A 19,241-nucleotide genomic window follows, 5' to 3' on the forward strand; every position below is an offset into this window, starting at 1 on the left:
TCTTCTAGTCTTCTTTCAGTTATGATTTATTGTAATTTGTAAGCTGTAGGACACGAAACAGGTATATAAAAAAATTGATTTTGTTATGCTTCAAACAAAGCTAAAAACAAAGATTGATTTGGTTATTGTTTTAATTTTTGATTTGTGTTTTCACTTAATCCCTTTTGATTTCAGTTCACCTTTTTAGTTTTCACACACTGTTAATTGTTTAATGAGTTATTGGTTATTGTTCTAATTTTGATTTTGATTGAATCAATTGTTCCTTCATATTGATTTTTATAGATATAATGATGGGATAGATGAAAAACATAGACTATTTTTACAAAAGAAAGGTAGCTTATAAAGAAACTAATCATGAAAGTGAAGAGAGTAAACGTCACATAGCTTCAACAAGTGAGCCACTAAACGAAAGCAAATTTAGGATTATCTGGTTAATTTAAGGGAACAAGTGAGACGAGCTTATATGAATTTAGGACCTTTCCAGATACGTCTTAAGGAGTATCAAGCTAAAGGTTCAACGAAACATCCTCGTAGATTCCAATATTCTTGGTTCAACATTTTCCCTAATTGGCTAGAGTTTTCTCCATCAACACACGCTTCTTATTGTTTTATTTGTTATATATTTAATGATAAACCAAGTGTGTGTCATGGTTACGATGCATTTACTGTTAAAGGATTTGACAATTGGAAAAAAGTTAATGACAGGAAAAATTATGCGTTCTTGAAACATATTGGTTGCTCACAACATAGAAATGCTTTTGCATTCGCTGAAAACTTGATGAACCAAGCAGCACACATTGAAAATATTATAGCGAAGCAAAATGAAGCGCAAATATTGAAGAATCGTTTACGATTAAAAGTGTCAATTGACACAGTTCGTTGGTTGACCTTCCAAGCTTGTGCTTTACGAGGACATGATGAAACTACTGATTCCAAAAATCATGGTAATTTTCACCAACTACTAAAACTTCTAGCGTCGTATAATGATGAAGTTGCAAATGTTATATTAGAGAAAGCTCCTTATAATTCAAAGTATACTTCTAGGGAAATTCAAAATGAAATTCTTAGTATTATTGCAAATAAAGTTCAAAAGCATATTCATAGTGAAGTGGGGGATTCATACATTTGTGTCATGGTTGATGAGTCACGGGATGAGTCTAAAAAAGAGCAAATGGCGATAGTTTTGAGATTTGTTGATGCGGAAGGAATCATACGGGAAAGGTTCTTGGATTTGGTTCATGTTAGGGATACCTTGTCATTAACCTTGAAAACAAATATGTGGAGACAACTTTTACACTATCAATTTGATGTTAGTAAAATCTGTGGCCAAGGTTATGATGATGCTAGTAATATGAGAGGGGAATGGAACGGATTACAAGCACTTGTTCTTAAGGATTGTCCTTATACATATTGTGTTCACTGCTTTGCTCATAGATTGCAACTAGCCTTGGTGGCTGCTTCAAGGGAAATTATTCTGGTACACCAATTTTTCACAAACTTGATTTTTACAATTAATGTAGTTTGTGCTTCCAGTAAGCATCATAATGAGTTACAAAAGGCAAATGCAACTGAGATTGAACAATTATTAGAAGTAGGTCAAATCGAATCAGGTAAATGATTAAATCAAGTTGGGACATTAAGAAGAGCTGGTGGCACACGTTGGGGTTCTCATTTTCGTTCCGTTTGCAGTTTTCTTAACACGTTTTCTTGCACTCGTGTTGTTCTCCAAGGAATAATTGATGACGTATTTGCTACTTATTCTTGACGTGGAGATGTTGATGCAGCTTACTGTTATCTGAAATCATTTGAGTTTGTGTGTATTCTTCAGCTGGTAAAGGAAGTAATGGGAAAACGGATATACTTTCTCAAGCTCTACAAAAGAAATCCCAAGATATTTTTAATGTCATGGAATTAGTTTCAGCAACAAAGGAGGGTCTAAATGATTTCAGAAACAAGGGATGAGAGTCTTTACTTGCACAAGTAAAGTTTTTTTTTGTGAAAAATATCAAATAAATATGTCATATATGAATGCTCCATATACTTCTACTCAATACCGGCCTTGAAAAATAGATAATCATGTTACTTTTGAACATTTTTATCGAGTGGATTTGTTTACAGCCACATTGGACAAACAATTACACGAGTTGAATAGTAGATTCAATGATCGGACGATGGAGTTGTTAAGTCTTAGTTCTTCTTTAGTTTCTAAAGTGATTAATGTTGATCAAATTTGTCTTCTTGTTGAGAAGTATTATCTTGAAGATTTTACAGAGCAAGAGATGATTCAATTACGATATCAATTGGAGATTTTTAATATTGATATCACAAAGAATCCCATGCTAAGTGGTGTATCAACTATTTCTGACCTATGCAAGCGTCTTGTGGAAACTCAGAAACGTGAGACATATTATTTGCTTGATAGAGTGGTTCGGTTAATCTTGACACTTCCGGTTTCTACCTCAACAACAGAGAGGGGATTTTCAGCAATGAAAATATTCAAGAACCGTCTTCGCAATAAGATGCCAGATGATTTTCTCGCAAACAACTTGGTGATTTACAAAAAAAGAAAAATCGTTGCAAATATTGATTTGAAGTCTGTAATTGATGATTTTAAAGACATTAAAGGTCGTTGGACTGAGTTTTAATTCTTTTTCTAGGTGTTTATTTGTTGAAATCAATTTGTTTTTTTTTTAAGAATGTTAATCTCAGTTTAAAATATCCCCCCCCCCCCCCCCCCCCCCCCCCCCAATTAACTGTTCAAGCTCCGCCACTGCATCTAGTGCCTTTCTTGACAAAAGATCGTCGAATATTGGTGACTGATCAAGAACATTAACGTCGTTGTTGGAACTTGCAACCCTGAAAAAAAACATGTCAAATTGTTGGCTATCCGTACAAACACAATTTTTCGCAAACGAAACATTCTTTTTAAATCGTTTGCCTGATAGGCACAATTATCACCAAAATAATCGTGAACTAGACATCGATGTCCTTCTTTGTGATTTCTGTTTAACATCACATGTCTGATTAATAGATGAACTGAATCTGGTTGTTGTACCATGTTCATGCAATACTCATACATCGTAGAGAAGAATATATCATCATCAACATTATCATCGTTAGACGGGTCAAACAGATCAAACAAATCTATTTTTTTTAAATTGTGAAGTATTGAAATTTTATAAAATATGGGGAAAGAAAAGAAAGAAATTACTAAAAGTAAGATAGAACTATATATTTCTAGATAAAAAATTATATTTATTATTATTATTATTATTATTTTGTGGAAAATGAACGTGGTAGAATTCAAAAAAGTCAAAGAAATCAAACACGTTATAGCTCGTTATCATCCTTACAACGGCATACCACATAACAGGTGGGGGAGGGGGTGTTCACCCGTTACCACGCCGTTAAGGCACTACCATATCAACAATAACGGATGGTAACAGACCGTACCTGATCGTCTAATAGTCTTAAGAAAAATATAATGAACATCAACTTCTTGTAATGATGAATTCCAAGAAATATTTTTTTTTATTGTAAAATGGAGTTATAAGTGTTGTCTTATTATGATTTCATGACTCCCATAGAGAAATCTATCTACAAAGGTCAAAAATAGATAGATAAAAACTTGTTCTCTCTTAGGCAGTAGCATAAATGGTGTCTCGTAAGCCGTAGCATAAATGGTGGCACAAATCATGCTGGTATGTCTCCATGAATATTATTCCCTCTTTTGCACTTTCGTATATATATATACATTAATCTACACTTTATATTTGCTTTGAAATCTCAATTACTCAAATAGAAATTTTTTAATAAAACAAAAAACAACTCAAAAGTATTTCCGAAAATTACTTTTAGAAAACGAAGATGTGAGATTCCCACAAACATTTTTCTACAATATTTTCATGTATGATATATGTTATTAGTTCATCTTCTAAGCCATTAAGTGTCATTTTCCTAAAAGATTTGCATGTATTCATCATTTTCCGAAAAGAGTTTACATGTAAATTATATGAGAAATCAAATATTATTATAGTTTTTGTTCTTATCCATCTTCTTATTTAATAAATCAAAACAGATGTTAAAAATCAAAAGTCAGAATTAATAATGGATTAAACGTGTCATTATTTTTATTATTATTCTATGTGAATAAAAATATAAACATTTAATTTCTCAAATTATTTGCATGCAATTCATAACCATTTTAGGAGTACTTTTCAACTAACCCCATGATCACCAATGCAAAAAAATAATAGACAAACATGACCGAATCATTTAATTACCTTTAAATGAACTAAATGACATATATATATATATATATATATATATATATATATATATATATATATATATATATATATATATATATATATATATATATATATATATATATATATATTAGGTGTGACACCCATGTAGTACATGAGTTTATTTTTAAAAAAATCAAACATGAAATTTTAACAATTTGAAATTTTTGAATTTATAAGAAAAATGACAAATTTTTTGAATTATTAAAATTAATTAGGCTTTAATTTATTGAATACATTACATATCTAAATTCTTTCTAATAAATATCTTACATGTATATTAACTTACATATTAAATATGAAATTTTAGTTTAATAAAATGAAAAATACATTAAAATGACAAGTGAAAAATAAAAAATTCAAAAATTCTAGAAAATACAATGTGTCTAAAAGAAGAACAAGATGATATGTGGTAAAAAGTTCTTTATTTATTAGGAATGATAGATTAAAACATATCATAATGTGTGTTCAACTTAGTAAGGTACGTAGTAGCAAAACTTATATATATATATATATATATATATATATATATATATAATATATATCACCAAAGGTTCTTTTGTTTTATATTTTTTTTTCTTGAAATTGTCCCTACGATACCTTTTTCTTTAAGATGGTCACTAGAGAGCAAATCTTAGATACAAATGGTCTTTACCGTGGATGTCCTTTACATGAATCTGTTAAGTTGAAAGAATTTTAGTTATGGACTATTTCTAACATTTTGTGAAACTTGCTTAATGATTATTTGTGAAATTTTACACAGGCACCTTTTGATATATTACAATTTTAGTCTGTCATTTTTTTTTTCATTTTCGACTCTTTTTTTTTTTCACATTTTTGTTATTATATTTTTTAAATATATAAATCATTATTGTTGTCTAAATTTTATCTAAAGTATTTAAAATTAAAATACATAATTAAATATTTTCGTTTTCTATTTTTATCTATAAATATTTGAAGCATAAAAACATCATTTTATTACTTTTAATTTTTATATTATGTAATTTTTAATATTTATCTTCATTTATCTTATACACATATTTAATTTTATGAAAAAAAAACATGATGTGTTATTATAAAAAATACGTTATTATAGACATAATAGTATGTTGCTATTTTCTTTTAAAAATATAGGTATGTGGTTTTGAGTTATAGATAAAAATATATTTCGGTTTTTATTTCATAATATAAGTACAATAAATTTTATTGTTGCGTCAAAAATATGGTTTATAATTTACTTTTCTAGAAAAATGTATTTTTGTGTCTTGGACCGTAAACAATTTGGTGTTTACGGCCGTAAACCCATTTACGACCCATGTCCACCAAGCCCATGTTCCCCTTCTATAAATATAGGTGTTAGGGTGTGAGCATGTAACGTCCCAAAATTCAAGACTAAAATATTATTTTAATAAAACATTACTTTAAGTGAATTCATCATTCCAAAACGTAAACAGAGTTTCAATTTCCAAAATACATGTTCGTTATCAGAGTGAACATTCCCAGGCTATCTAATCTATGGTGTGTGCCATGCGATCACCCCGAGCTCCTCCCCCCGCTATCGGAAGCACTTGAAACCAAAACTGAAAACCGTAAGCACGAAGCTTAGTGAGTTCCCCACCCTACCACATACCATGCACAACCACATACTGCACATATTGAGCCACGCCCGCTAACCTGGGCCTCGCCCCCTACCTTGGGCCTCGCCCGCTACAACGACCCTGCCGCTCCAGGCTCCGCCTGGCTTCGAGCCTCGCTCGGATACATATCTGTTTCAATGAGGCCTCGCCTGTCACAGGGCCTTGCCCACTAAAAAATAATAACACATAAACATATCACAACACATAAGCTAAACACATACAACTGATCCTGTCCTAAGGCCTCGCCTATCTTGGGCCTCGCCCCTACCCTGCTACTGATGAGTCATGGAACCCCGTCCATGCTCCTACTGATTGTGAGATACGGGCCCAGCCCACACTTACTTTTTTCCTAACTCGGGCCTCGTCCGTGATCTGCTGCTAATGAGATGTGGAACACCATCCACACTCTGCTATTGGTGAGTTACGGGACCTCGCCCACACTCACCTCCCCACCAGGCACATACAAGCATCACACAGACGACAAGTATAAACTACCACATAAACCATTCCTTGGGCACCCGCCCGCTACCACTGGACCTTGTCCTGAATATCATACTAGCATACTGTGCTTAGGGCTAACCCCCGGGTCTTCAACTCATAACTACATGAGCCGACATTGTGGCCTTAGACCCATTCACACAAAGGGAAACTCACCTGTACTGGCTGAACTTGTTGACGATCCCACTAGCCGCTGCCCGACACTCTCTGAACTCCTGCTCCACTCGCTCCTCGAGCTACCAATATCAATGCAACACTAAGTCCAACTGACCCCCGAAAAACAACCAAGTCAACTCTAGTCATAGTCAAAGTCCTGGTCAAAGTCAACCTTCCAGGTCAACCCTACTCGCCGAGTCACCCTATTGACTCGCCGAGTTCATATGTTCAGAGTCCTCCCATTCGCGACTAGACTCGCCGAGTCAGTCCATGACTCGCCGAGTCTACCGATTTTCGAGTCCTGACCTGTCCAACTCACTGAGTCTCCATTCGACTCACTGATTCAAGTCTCAACTTGAAGGGTTTGGGGTTTCGCGACCTGACTCGCCAAGTCCAAGAACAGACTCGTCGAGTCCAAGACAATCTTCAACAGACTCGCCGAGTTGTTCTTCCAACTCGCCGAGTTCCTGCCCAACTCCATCTGACTCGACGAGCTGTTCATCCCACTCCTCAAGTTCCTCCAAATCTTAATGCTACTCGCCGAGTCCATTCAGATCTCCATACATGCAGAGGACTTTTGAGTCATGCATGGACTCTAAATTGTAGATCTACCCTTCCCAATCCTATTCCTCACATAAAGTTGCAAACTTTACGTGTAGAGAAGGAGATCTAGGCAAAATACACCATAAACTAGGGTTTAAGGCAAAGAGGCTCCATAATCAACTCAAGGGCAGATACTTTATGCTTCTCAAGACCATAATATGCTTAGATCCGAAGTAGCAACTTCAGATCTGGCTTCTAACTCAAAAGGGGTAGCTAATCATGGCTAAAAAGCCCCCAAAACTCACAACCAAAATAGATCTAAAGGAGGGAAACGACTTAATACCTTCAATAACTCAGAAAGTTTCCCCAATCTTCAGATCCAAGGCCAATCCTTGAAGCTTCAATGATTCCTCCTTCTTCTTCTTCCTTCAAATCACTCAAAAATGGCTTGGAAGCTTGAATGGGCAACAATGGGGCTTAAGGTTCGATGTTCTAGGTGAAAGAGGCAGTAAAGGAACCCTAGGGGAGAGAATGAGACGTTTAAATAGGCTCCAAGTCCCGAATTTAGGGTTTTCCTCGCACAGACCAGACTCGCCGAGTCTCCTTGGCCGACTCGCCGATTCGGTCACTTACTCCTCGACCCGGATCCCGCTCAGACTCGCCGAGTCGCCCCTTAAAATTAGGGTTTTCTTTCCATTCTTGGCCTTCCAAACTTTGGGTGTTACAGAGCAACTGATTGATGAACGTGAGAAGAGAGAAACTAGAGAGCATTTTGTGTGTGTGAATCTTTTGTATTCGGATTTTCATTCTAATCAACTCATACATAGATTCATCATATTCTTCTTCTTCTCTTCTATTTTATCTGACATCATCCGTTTGATTGGGATTCCGCAACATCAAACGGATCGGACTGATACACAGGCATATTAGGGACTTACAATTGGTATAAGAGCTTGGTTGTATCAGTCAATTTTGTCAGATTTGGAGCATTATTTGATCTTATTTTCGAAATATTCTTGCGTTTTTGGATAGATCTCTGAAAAATAAGGGGGATTTGTTCTTTGTGTTTTTCATTAAAAAAAGGTTTTTGATCGAGTTTGCGGCTGGTAGCTACGGTTTCGGAGTTCAAGACCGGAGTTAGCGGCCAGAAACTGTTCACGGTCGCCGGAGGTTTGCGGCCGGAGTTTGCGGCCTCGGCTCGGCTCGGATCGCGGCTCGGGAAGCCGGCTAAGCAGCAGCAAGCCTCACAGCGTCAAATAAAAAGAAAGCGAAGGTGCAGGTGCCGGGTTTCAAACCCGCGACCTCCAGCTCAACAAGCCTGCGCCTTATCCAACTCGGCTAATAGAATCCTTGTGTCATTCCTCCGAATTTTAAAACATAACCCGTCTTTTTCGCTTCAAGTTTCGCATTTTTTACACTTTCAGCCCAAACAAATCAATTTCCTTTTATTTTAAAATTCCATTTCAACCCAAAATTTTTTGTTTTTATTTTTTTGATTTTATTTTTAACTTTTGACTTTTATTTTTGACTTTTTACTTTAAAATTTTGACTTCGACTTTCAAGTTTGACCTTTGACTTTAAAATTTGACTTTTTTGTTTTAACTTTTAAATTTTCAAATTTAGCTTTTCGGTTTGACTTTTAAGTTTGAGTTTTCAAGTTTGACTTTGAGTTTGATTTTTTTAATTTTGATTTTTAAGGTTGACTTTCTCGGTTTTTAAGTCAAAGGGAAATTTAAAAAAAATGAGTTCTGAAAACATTCCGGTCACTGAAGTTACATGTACTCTAGCTTGTGGAACTACGATTAAATTTCTTCTGGAACAAATTGATTTATTAAAAAGAGAAGTTGAGGACCAGAAATACGAAGGATATACCCTTAGGAAAGGTCAGAAACCTCTGAAAGCTCAATTAGAAGCCAAAATCAAGGATTTCCGAAAGCTTCAAGAAGATTACAGCAATAAGTGTGAAAATTATGATTACATTAAGGAAAAATTTGCTGCTGTAACTGAAGAACTTGACGCTTTGAAAATTAAGTGTGGAAAAACAAATATTAGTTTCAAAAATTATACTGTGTCAAGTCAGACAATCGAGTCCTTATTTGAAACCCAATTAAAATTCAAAGATAATCAAAACAAGGGTTTAGGGTATGATAGTGTTCCTCCTCCTTACAATCATAACTATATATCCATACCTTTGACTCAGGAAGAGATTGACCGAGAACCATTTATGGTATACGGTAAACCAGTTGTTGAACAGGAAACTAAGGGTGTTGAGCTGAACGATACTAATGCTTCTACTTCTTGTGCAGACAAAGTAACAGAGGATGAGAACAAGGAGAGTTCTACTGAACAAACAAACGACCCCTTGAACTCTGAATCTGTTGCTTCTAATCAACCTGCCGTTGGTAAATACAGGCCACCATTTCAAGCTAAACAGAGTGCCTGTTGCAACTGTGCGTGTGGGAAAAGCAAGAGACAAGGCAAAGATACGCCACCAGGGGCAGGAAGAAATAACTTCACAGTGAAGAAAAAGATTTGTTTTCACTGTGGAACACCTGGACATATTGCCATAAATTGTCCAAGCGCATATGTTCCCTACTATGCATAAGGCTGGCATAACGAGCCAAGAGGGAGATACTCCAAAAGAAATCCCTCAAGGTCACATTTAGACAATAGCGACTGGAATGCGTAGAAGGTCAAGAATCAAACCCACAAGGCCAAGAATTCGAATCCCAAGGGCATGAAGGAAATGTCGGCCAAGAAGTCCAAATCAAGAGATGCTCCAGCGAAACAAAGACCGGCTAGGTCAAAGTCATCTCAACGTCCGACTTCAAGTTCCAAATCAAGTGTCGATGCACCCATTGGATCGAACAAGAAATGGGTTAAATCCGAATATAGATGGGTACCAAAGGTGAAAACTCCCAAATCTTCTAATGACTCTAATATTTCATCGTCTTCTGTTTGTGATAAGCAGGATATATCATGGGAGAGAGTATCTTGCGTTGATGACAAAGGTTGACCAAGTTTTAAAATGGATTGGGTTCCAAAGACCAACTGATCCCGCTCTGTGTCGGAGCAGCTATGGAGGTATATCATCAGACTTCGGTTTGTTGATAGTGGCTGCTCCTGGCATATGATTGGGGACATCTCTCAACTGTACAACACTCAGAACATTATTTGAGAGTATGTGTCCTTTACGGGAAGGGAAGAAAGGAAGGGATCACTCATAGGGTTAGTGCTTAATGACATGAAGAATTTTTGGATCTGTTATGAGATTATGCGTGCTGTTCTCAAAGCTTCTGGATGCAAATTCAAACGGTGAATTACGGTTTGTGTTTTCTTCTCTATACTCCTGAGTTTTTCTTAAGTTGATTCGCTTTAAAGACTAATTTTTTTAGGATAGTTTAAATTTGCGCATTTACTTTCGTTTCTTTCCTATGCACAAATTTAAGGGGAGAAATAAATAAAAAAAAAAGAAAAAAAAATTAGAAAATTTAAAGAAAAAATCCAAAAACATTAGAAAATCAGAAAATAAAAATATATATATGTTGGTTATGGAATGTGCTTGAGGGAGATGTTTTGGGAAATGAAATTAGCAAGTGATAACAGGCAATCTGAATTTGCGTAACGTACCTAAGTTGAATTGTCTACGCTCTGTGCTCGATGCGCTGGTAGGCACGAAAAATTTTAAATGGACTTGACTAGGGAAAGTTGAACCTAATGAATTTAAGGACTTGACAAACTTTGACCTAGTTAGACCCGTTTAACCTGACATCACGACGCTCGAATAGGTTAAGCAGGGAGATATACATGGGAATCTACTGGTCACATTAACTAACCCGTATCTAGAACTGTGGATTCACTTTTCCTCGATGTGCGGATTTTGTCCTTAATTTCCGTTGGATGGGGTGACTGGTAAATTCCGATGAATTAGGTCTGTAGAATTTTTTTTTCTTTCTCTCTATCTGTCAGTCATATGTTGCTTCCTCTGCGTGATCGGGAGATCCGACTTGGACTGTAACATATACAACTCTATTTCTCTACAAATAATATTAATGAAATTCTTCTTATCTGTTAGCCATATGCTGTCTCCTTTGCGTGACTTCTAATCCAACATGGTACACAACATATGCAACCTTCTACCTCTCAATCCCTCTAAAACTATAAGCAATAACAATCTGAATCTATCTTCTCTCCTAATGATTGTCTGCTCACCTGATGTAAGGAGTACTCTGGAAGTCTTTGATGGCTGGGGCATATCAAGAAGCGGGAAACACGTTCTAGTACAACTAAAATTGAACACATACAGGTTGTCTGAAGATCTCGTTCCTCAATTTAGGTGGACAACAATATCTTTGGTCGTCGTCAGCTGAATGGTCCTTAAGGAATATTATCTAGGAACTTAGGATCACATTGTCTTGTCACTTATAGTATGTCCTAATTTTTTCACAATCTCTCGTGTTTAAGTGGACCACAATACCGGCGATTGACCAGATCTATTCATGAAGGGAGAGGTATTGATAAACGGATAAAGGATGTCTAAAAACTTTGATCCCAAAAAACTCTTAAAGTTAGCTATTATTTTTGTTTTTGTTAAGTCTGTTCATAGTGTTCTTCTAATTTAAATATTAGGGGAGAATTAAAATTTAAAAAAAATCAAACAAAAATAAAAAAAAAAATCAAAATAAAAAATAGTGTTATTTCTGTTTTACTTTTTGTTCTAAGTTTTCTTTTAGTCTTGTTTTGTCTTGAAAAGTGATTTCAGGTGAAGATGAAACTCATGGAGTTTGTGTTGAAGATTTCTGAGCCAAAGCCTCGTCCGTGAGCATCGAAGAATTCTCATTCGAAGGAGCAAGAAATGAAGATTATTCTTTCAACATTTAATCCTTCAACCCTAGAAGCAAGGTTAAGTTGAAATTGAAGATTATGTGACGGATTGCATTGAAGTGTCCTCGATTAGTCTGCTGCTATCTTAAACCTGCTGAAGTGATCTAGAAGATTTGTTCTCTCTGAAGATTCTCAAGCTGAAAGCGCCATCTTTCAAGAATAAGTACATCAAGCATCCTCACCCAATGTGCATTCAATTCCAAATCTTGAAGAAAAGCTCAAGGGCTCAAGATGAAGTCATTCATGGAAGATTCATATGTTCATCCTGATGTTGTGAAGAAATCGAAGGTTAAAGTTTAAGCCGAGCTCCCATTGAAGATTGACAAGAAGAGCCAGCTACTTTTTAGGGGGAGCTTGTTGGGTCAATTAAGAAAAGAAAGCTATAAACCAAGGGGGAGATTGTTGGGTCAAAAATATGATTTATACTTTACTTTTCTAGAAAAATGTATTTTTGTGTCTTGGACGGTAAACAATTTGGTGTTTACGGCCGTAAGGTGTTTACGGATGTGTTTACGGCCGTAAACCCATTTACGGCCCATGTCCACCAAGCCCATTCTCCCCTTGTATAAATATAGGTGTTAAGGTGTGAGGAACTGATTGATGAACGTGAGAAGAGAGAAACTAGAGAGCATTTTGTGTGTGTGAATCTTTTGTATTCGGATTTTCATTCTAATCAATTCATACATAGATTCATCATATTCTTCTCTTCTATTTTATCTGACATCATCCGTTTGATTGGGATTCCGCACCATCAAGCAGATTTGATTGATACACAGGCAGATTAGAGACTTACAATTTTATATTGATTCGATATAAAATTTTTATATTTAATTTTATAAAATTATTTAGTTTTATCAAATTTTGAATATATTCCATAATAAGATGTAAACTTTTCAAAGTAAAATAAAAAATGTCTGTTAGCTAATACTCAACGGTAAAGACCATTTGTATGCATGGTTTGCTCTGTATGCAACATCTTAGGGAAAATAGTTTCGTAAAGATAATTTCAGAGAAAAAATGTGAAGCTAAAGGACCATTAGTGAAATTGTCCCTATGGTTTCTCAAAATTTCGTGTTTGGTCCCTATCTTTTGTTTTGCACTCAGACGATCCCTAAGTTTTAATTTTGTTACGTTGTAAGTCAATACCTAATAATAAATAACTATAATGCTCTTAATATCTTGTTTTCAATTTGTTTCTTTATTTTTTTAATTAAAAACTGATTTATTGTTAAAGGATACACCTAATACCCTGTAAGAATATTTGGGTATAGAAAGGCTTGGAAATTCTGAGAATTGTGGTTTTAGTTTCATATTAAAGTATTTGGATGGTACTCCCAATCTTTAATCGGATAAGAATCAGAATTGAGAGCAAGAACAGAAAATATGGTTGTTTATGAATTTCATGAATGTTATTGTACTAGGAAAATGATGACCAAAATGATTAAGTAGTTCATTTGTCTGAAAAATGTCAAGACAGTTTTCTTTGTCCAAATAACTACTCCAACTGTCAAAACCAATAACAATCACTAAAACCGAATCATTGATAAAGAGCAAAATGAAGTCAAAAAACAGGTTCATTTACAGAAAATTTAGATTTCTAAGGGGCTCTGCCCCTTGGACCCCGCTCCCAGGGGAGCTGCCCCCTTTCGTTTAGGGGCTTCGCCCCTAAATGACAGTCTACTTTTGAATCTTGAATAAACTTAAACAAGTGTGCATTCTGCACCTTCCTTACTTGTTTAATATTCATCAAGATTGAATTTTGGTCAACAAGTTAATCCATTACACTTAAATACACATTGATGATACAAAATCACAAACAAACGCTACACCCGATCCTCCTCATATCCTTTTTCATTCCAATTCATCTTCCATTGATGAACACCATAACAACCATTTACCATTAAAGAACACCACTATTCGTCATGAGAAGCTTCATCATCGAAACAAGAAATCATCACCACCAACCTTTTTCTCCTTCACATTATAGACCTAAGTTTTCTCCTTCTCCAAAATTCAGAACCATCAACCCCTCACCAAACACTTCGTCTCCTTCATTTTTCAAAAAACCTACACTGACAACCCTCATCCTCTAAACCCTTTATCCCCACCCATTGATGCAACCATTTCACATAACTACACCGTGGATGCTAGCATCTCATACAATCATCTTTGCTAGGCGATACGAAAGATCGGCGAAGCCAAATCGTCATTGGAGCATGATGTAGGTCCAAGGTCCTAACCCACTTCAAGCATTGTCATATTAACCTCACAACCCACCTCATCATCAATTGATCTCATCACTTTTCCAGTTTGTATAAAACCAAGGATTTTCCCCAATTCTATTTCTACTCGTTACACAAATGAAATTAGATTTAGTGTTTGTGTTTTTTTGTAGGTTTAAGCATCAGTTTTTTTTGTAGCTTTGAACATCCATGGGAATTAGGGTTCGTAGAAGACTTGTCAGGTTTTTCCCCCGCCATGAAATCTAAATACTCTCTTCCCCATTCATTATTGTTGGTATTTGGGGTTTTGCTTGGGGTTTTTGTGATGATGAATTCGAAATATGTTCTATGTCAGGTTAAAGAAAATAATTAGAGCAACAGATCCGTGATTATTTTGATTTCACCAATTTTAGGATATTTTTGTTTGGATTTACTTTTGATTTCATAATTAAATTTGTTTTTGGTTTCATTTGATTTGGTTGCCGGTGGTGTTCCTAGAGGTGACTATGGTGTTCACTAGAGTTTTGGTGTTCACCGGAATTAAAGGTGACAGTGGCTAGTCGTGGCTGGAGGTCATCGGTGGTGGTTTCCGGCGGCTAGTAGGTTTCCTATTGTGGTAGGTAATGGTGGGCATTAGCAAGTCGTGGTGATGGTGGGACCTATATATATTAATATATTTGTTTAATTAATAAATAATAACAAAATAATATAAAAACAAAAATATAAAGGGTAATATAGTCTTTTTATATCTACGGGTGACAAAAAAAGCAACAAAAGCAAACATTAAGGATGGTCTGAGTGCAAAACAAAAGTTAGGGACCAAACATGAAATTTTGTTAAACCACAAAGACAATTTCAATAATTTATTCTAATCCATTTAATATAAATGCATAGCCTAAAAATGTTAACATCAAAACAAGTGTTAAAAGCAAAAGGTAGAATTAATAATGGATTACACATGACATTATTATATATGAATAAAAAATGAGTAGAAATAAAAAAAATTTAATTTAGTTTCTCAAATTATATGCATGCAAAAACTCATTTTTCGATTCCCAACCATTTTAGGAGTATTCTTCACCTAACCCCATGATCACCAATAGACAATAAGGCTCAACAAAGTGGTTTTCAGTGAGGCTAGGAAAATCTGAGGTGGACTCGACAAACACTGCACAACTACCTCGATAAGCTTGACTCGACTTCGGTACTCAGCGAGATTGTACCAAGTTTGAATGCATATCTTCTACCGATGAGCAATGACTCTTTTCTTTTATTTTATTTTTTCAAATACCTAACATTCATTCATTTACCATATCAAAACCTTCTTCTATACTCTCTCTAAAAATGTCATCTTCATCTTCTTCATTATCAAGCATGTCTAATGTGTGGTTTGGATCAACCATAGATGTCATTCAAGAGGCTGAGCAGAAGATAGAAAAACGACATCAACAAAATGTTGATAATACATATCGAAAAAAAGAAGGTCAATACCAAGGAATCGTGAATCGGCTCACCAACGCTTCATGCAAGATTATTTTGTAGAAAACACGATTTTTCAAGGATATTATTTTCGTTGGCGGTTCCATATGCACAAACATTTGTTTTTGCTTATCGTTAACGCCGTCACGACAACGTGTCCATATTTTCAACAACGACCAGATGCTTGATGTACAATTGATTCTACTCTTTTACAAAAATGCACTGCTGCACTTCGTCAATTAGCGTATGTCACTTCCCCCGATGCACTAGATGAGAATCTTAGGATGTCTGGACGTACTGCATGACAAATCCTTCACAAATTCTGTAAGTATGTCATGAGATTGTATGATCTACAATATTTACGCAAACCTACTTGTAGTGACGTCCAACAATTTTATGCTTATTATTCGAATGTGCATGGCTTCTCTGGAATGTTAGGAAGCCTAGATTGCCTCCACTGGGAATGGGGAAATTTCCTGAATGTACATCAAGGACAATACACCCGAGGCGATCATGATTATCCAACTATCATACTTGAAGCGGTGACAACACAAGCTTTGTGGATATGACATGCATTCTTTTGTTCTGTTGGTTCCTCAATGATATAAATGTTCTTAACATGTCTCTGTCATTCAACGACATGTATAATGAGACTGCAACAGATTCTTCGTTTAATGTGCGTGGAACATCATATAGGTACGAGTATTATCTTCTGGAAGAGCTCTATCTGGAGCATGCTTGTTTTGTGAAGTCGTGGTATTGTCCGAATGATCGAAAAAAGTTGAAGTTTAAGAAAGCTCAAGAGAAACAGTGGAAGGATGTGAAACGAGTGTTTAGTGCTCTTACAAATGTTGACATACACTTCAATACCCTACATTTTTTGTTGAAGAAAATGAGTGAGGTGATGTATACTTGTATCATATTGCATAATATAATTCTCGAAGATGAGGAAAATGCAATATGTGAGTATAATGAAAACGAGACCGTACCACCAATACAAACTTTTGAGGTTGGAAACGAGGAGTATTTGGCGAGTAGGGCAATAATTTATGACGTTGAGACCCATCATGTTCTTCGTAGAAACTTGACGGAACATATTTGGATCGTTAACCACATCGATCTTAATGTAGAACCGGTCGATGATTTAAACAGTTAACTTTCCGATAAATTCTATGTCTTTGTTTTTTTGGTTTGTTAGTTGTCATTTTCTTTGTAGTTAATGAAATTTTAGTTTTCAAATAAGCTGCTTAAATTGATTATTTTTAATATAAATTAATTTTAGAAAAAAATAGCACAGCAAGCGTGTCAATTCACATCTTGTACATTGTAAAATTTTGATGCAGTGTGACAAATCTATAGTTGTGTCTACCTGTGGTAAGCGTGACACCTCTCTTTCCAATCTAAGTGAAAACAAGAAAATAATAAACAAACATAACCAGATCTTTTAATTACCATTAATGAACTGAATGACATATATGTATATGTTTGTGTATATATGTATATATGGATTAAATGATATCATAATGTGTGTTGAACACTTGAACGTAGCAAGGTACGTCGTAGCCAAACTTAAAAAAAGAATCATAATCCATTTGATGTAAATGCATACCAGAAAAGTTGTGGTTAGGATATGAATAACAACAAGTGCTCGAAGTGGATAAATCTTGATACCAAAAATTAAGTGTGAAAGAGATTTAATTGTAGGATATAGTAAGGAAAGAGACCCTCATGGTTTTCGTATTTAGGGTTTGGACCACCATCAATTAAGCACAGCTTATCGATCAGTTGCGACATTCTTCTGTATCCACACATCAAAAACTTGTTTTTTTCCTTCAAAATTATATATTTCTCATATATATTAAATAAAGCCAGAAGGGATTGAGTGTGATATACAGATTATACCCTACACGTATGTCTGAAAAATCTGCAGCCTATTTGGTTAATCGTTGCAGAGTGTGTGAGAGTTTTTGTATTTAATTAAACTATATATGGTTTGATAAAAATGATTCACAATTATATAAGCATCTGAAATACCCATTAATAAAGATTAACAAATAAATTTTGTGGACCAAAAATCGAAGATATATATAAATATCAAGTAATTAAAGGTTACACATGAACCAAGTATTGTATATATATAAAAAAATCTAAAACTATAAGAATTGTATGAAAGAGAAATAGCATTAATTAGTTATAGTCTTAACATTCTAAAACCTTAATATTAGTATATACTTCATTCATCAAACTTATAATTTAAAGAAAAAATCGATACTACTCATATGAAGTCTTAAACAGAAGAAAACATATATATAGCAATGTCATGAACTAATATGATCAATGTACATAAATATTAATAATGGAAAAAGTTACATCCATCATATCATACGGAAACAATCCAAAAGGAAAAATGGTTGTTGAATATAATGTCTTGTTTTGTTGTTGTTTTTCTCAGTGTTATCTAATATAAACTTTTTGCATCTTTATGTAACTTCATGTCGGGTTGTATAATTGCATTCTTTATGGCATTAATGTTTCCCTTGTGTTTTTTTCCCTTCAAGAATTTGTGATTCATCACCCTCATTGGAAAGCATAGACATATATGACATATGACGAAGTCATATATATAATACCCCAAAATGGCACTTGTAATTATAGGGCATATGCATAGTCGCAGTTATGCACAAAAACTAAGAGCATCAATCAGTGTTTGTTTATAAATGATTTTCTGAAACATGCATGCAAGTGCTAGCTGGTGCTTATACACGTTGCACGAATATGAGTGCAATGCAATGCCAAAATCATCAAGAATTGTTGCTATCATATGATAATGACCTTCATTGTGAATAGTTTACTCTTATTAATTTGCATTAAACAATCTTCTCTATACATATGTACGTAAAAGGCAACATAACTATCAACTCTGATATAATGCAATGACACAACCATTAAGGTGATCTATTATTGATATTCATTTCATATTTCAATACTAAAAAATGAAGTGTGTCTCATGTTCGAATCTCCAAAAATTCACTTTTATGGTGGTTTGTTGTTCAAAAGAAAAACTCAATGACATTAATGATAGTGTAAATATGATTGACGACGAATGTAAGAATGCTATATATCATTTCTGAATTTTTATTAAAAAAAGTAAAAAACAAACACAAAGTATGTGTTTAGATGATGCATGGAATATGTATATGATAGTCTTTTATTATCTCTCTAGTGCATTTATTTAACATTTATTTATGGTGGCCTAAAATTATTAAAAGTTTTAAATAATTCATTATAACATGGACCCCATGTGTAGACATCCAACGGTAGGATCCGAGTAAAAAACTTACAACTTCAATGCAGATGATGTACACAGTAGAACAGACTTATTTTTCTTTTCTTTTAATGAGTAGTTATTGAATTATTAAATACCCAAAACAACCCTGCCTGGAATTCTGCAATTTTCTTTTATAGCAGAATGCCGTTCAAGCAAGCAAGCTAGCGTTCACAATCCTCCTCTTTTA

At 34.7% G+C, this 19,241-nt stretch overlaps 2 protein-coding genes across 2 annotated transcripts; both read left to right on the top strand.

Moving 5' to 3' along the window:
• The first annotated feature begins 463 nt into the window (after positions 1–463).
• LOC145089592 (uncharacterized) lies at positions 464–2,645 on the top strand. Its single transcript, XM_079028013.1, has 3 exons — positions 464–1,610; positions 1,829–1,933; positions 2,119–2,645. Exons 1-3 carry the CDS (start codon positions 464–466, stop codon positions 2,643–2,645), a joined length of 1,779 nt encoding a protein of 592 aa, XP_078884139.1.
• Positions 2,646–16,345: 13,700 nt separating this feature from the next.
• LOC145089593 (uncharacterized) lies at positions 16,346–16,882 on the top strand. Its single transcript, XM_079028014.1, has one exon. It carries the CDS (start codon positions 16,346–16,348, stop codon positions 16,880–16,882), a length of 537 nt encoding a protein of 178 aa, XP_078884140.1.
• The last annotated feature ends 2,359 nt before the right edge of the window (positions 16,883–19,241 follow it).

Source organism: Lactuca serriola, chromosome 2 (genome assembly GCF_051521515.1).
Source record: "Lactuca serriola cultivar US96UC23 chromosome 2, Lser_US96UC23_V15, whole genome shotgun sequence".
NCBI classification, from domain to species: domain Eukaryota; kingdom Viridiplantae; phylum Streptophyta; class Magnoliopsida; order Asterales; family Asteraceae; genus Lactuca; species Lactuca serriola.

Excerpts from the sequence above, each read along its gene's own strand:
- LOC145089592 (XM_079028013.1), top strand. The coding sequence starts at position 464 with ATGAATTTAGGACCTTTCCAGATACGTCTTAAGGAGTATCAAGCTAAA. Across the intron at positions 1,611-1,828 it reads AGTAGGTCAAATCGAATCAG|CTGGTAAAGGAAGTAATGGG; the intron begins GTAAATGATTAA and ends TGTATTCTTCAG. Across the intron at positions 1,934-2,118 it reads AGTTTCAGCAACAAAGGAGG|CCACATTGGACAAACAATTA; the intron begins GTCTAAATGATT and ends ATTTGTTTACAG.
- LOC145089593 (XM_079028014.1), top strand. The coding sequence starts at position 16,346 with ATGTCTCTGTCATTCAACGACATGTATAATGAGACTGCAACAGATTCT.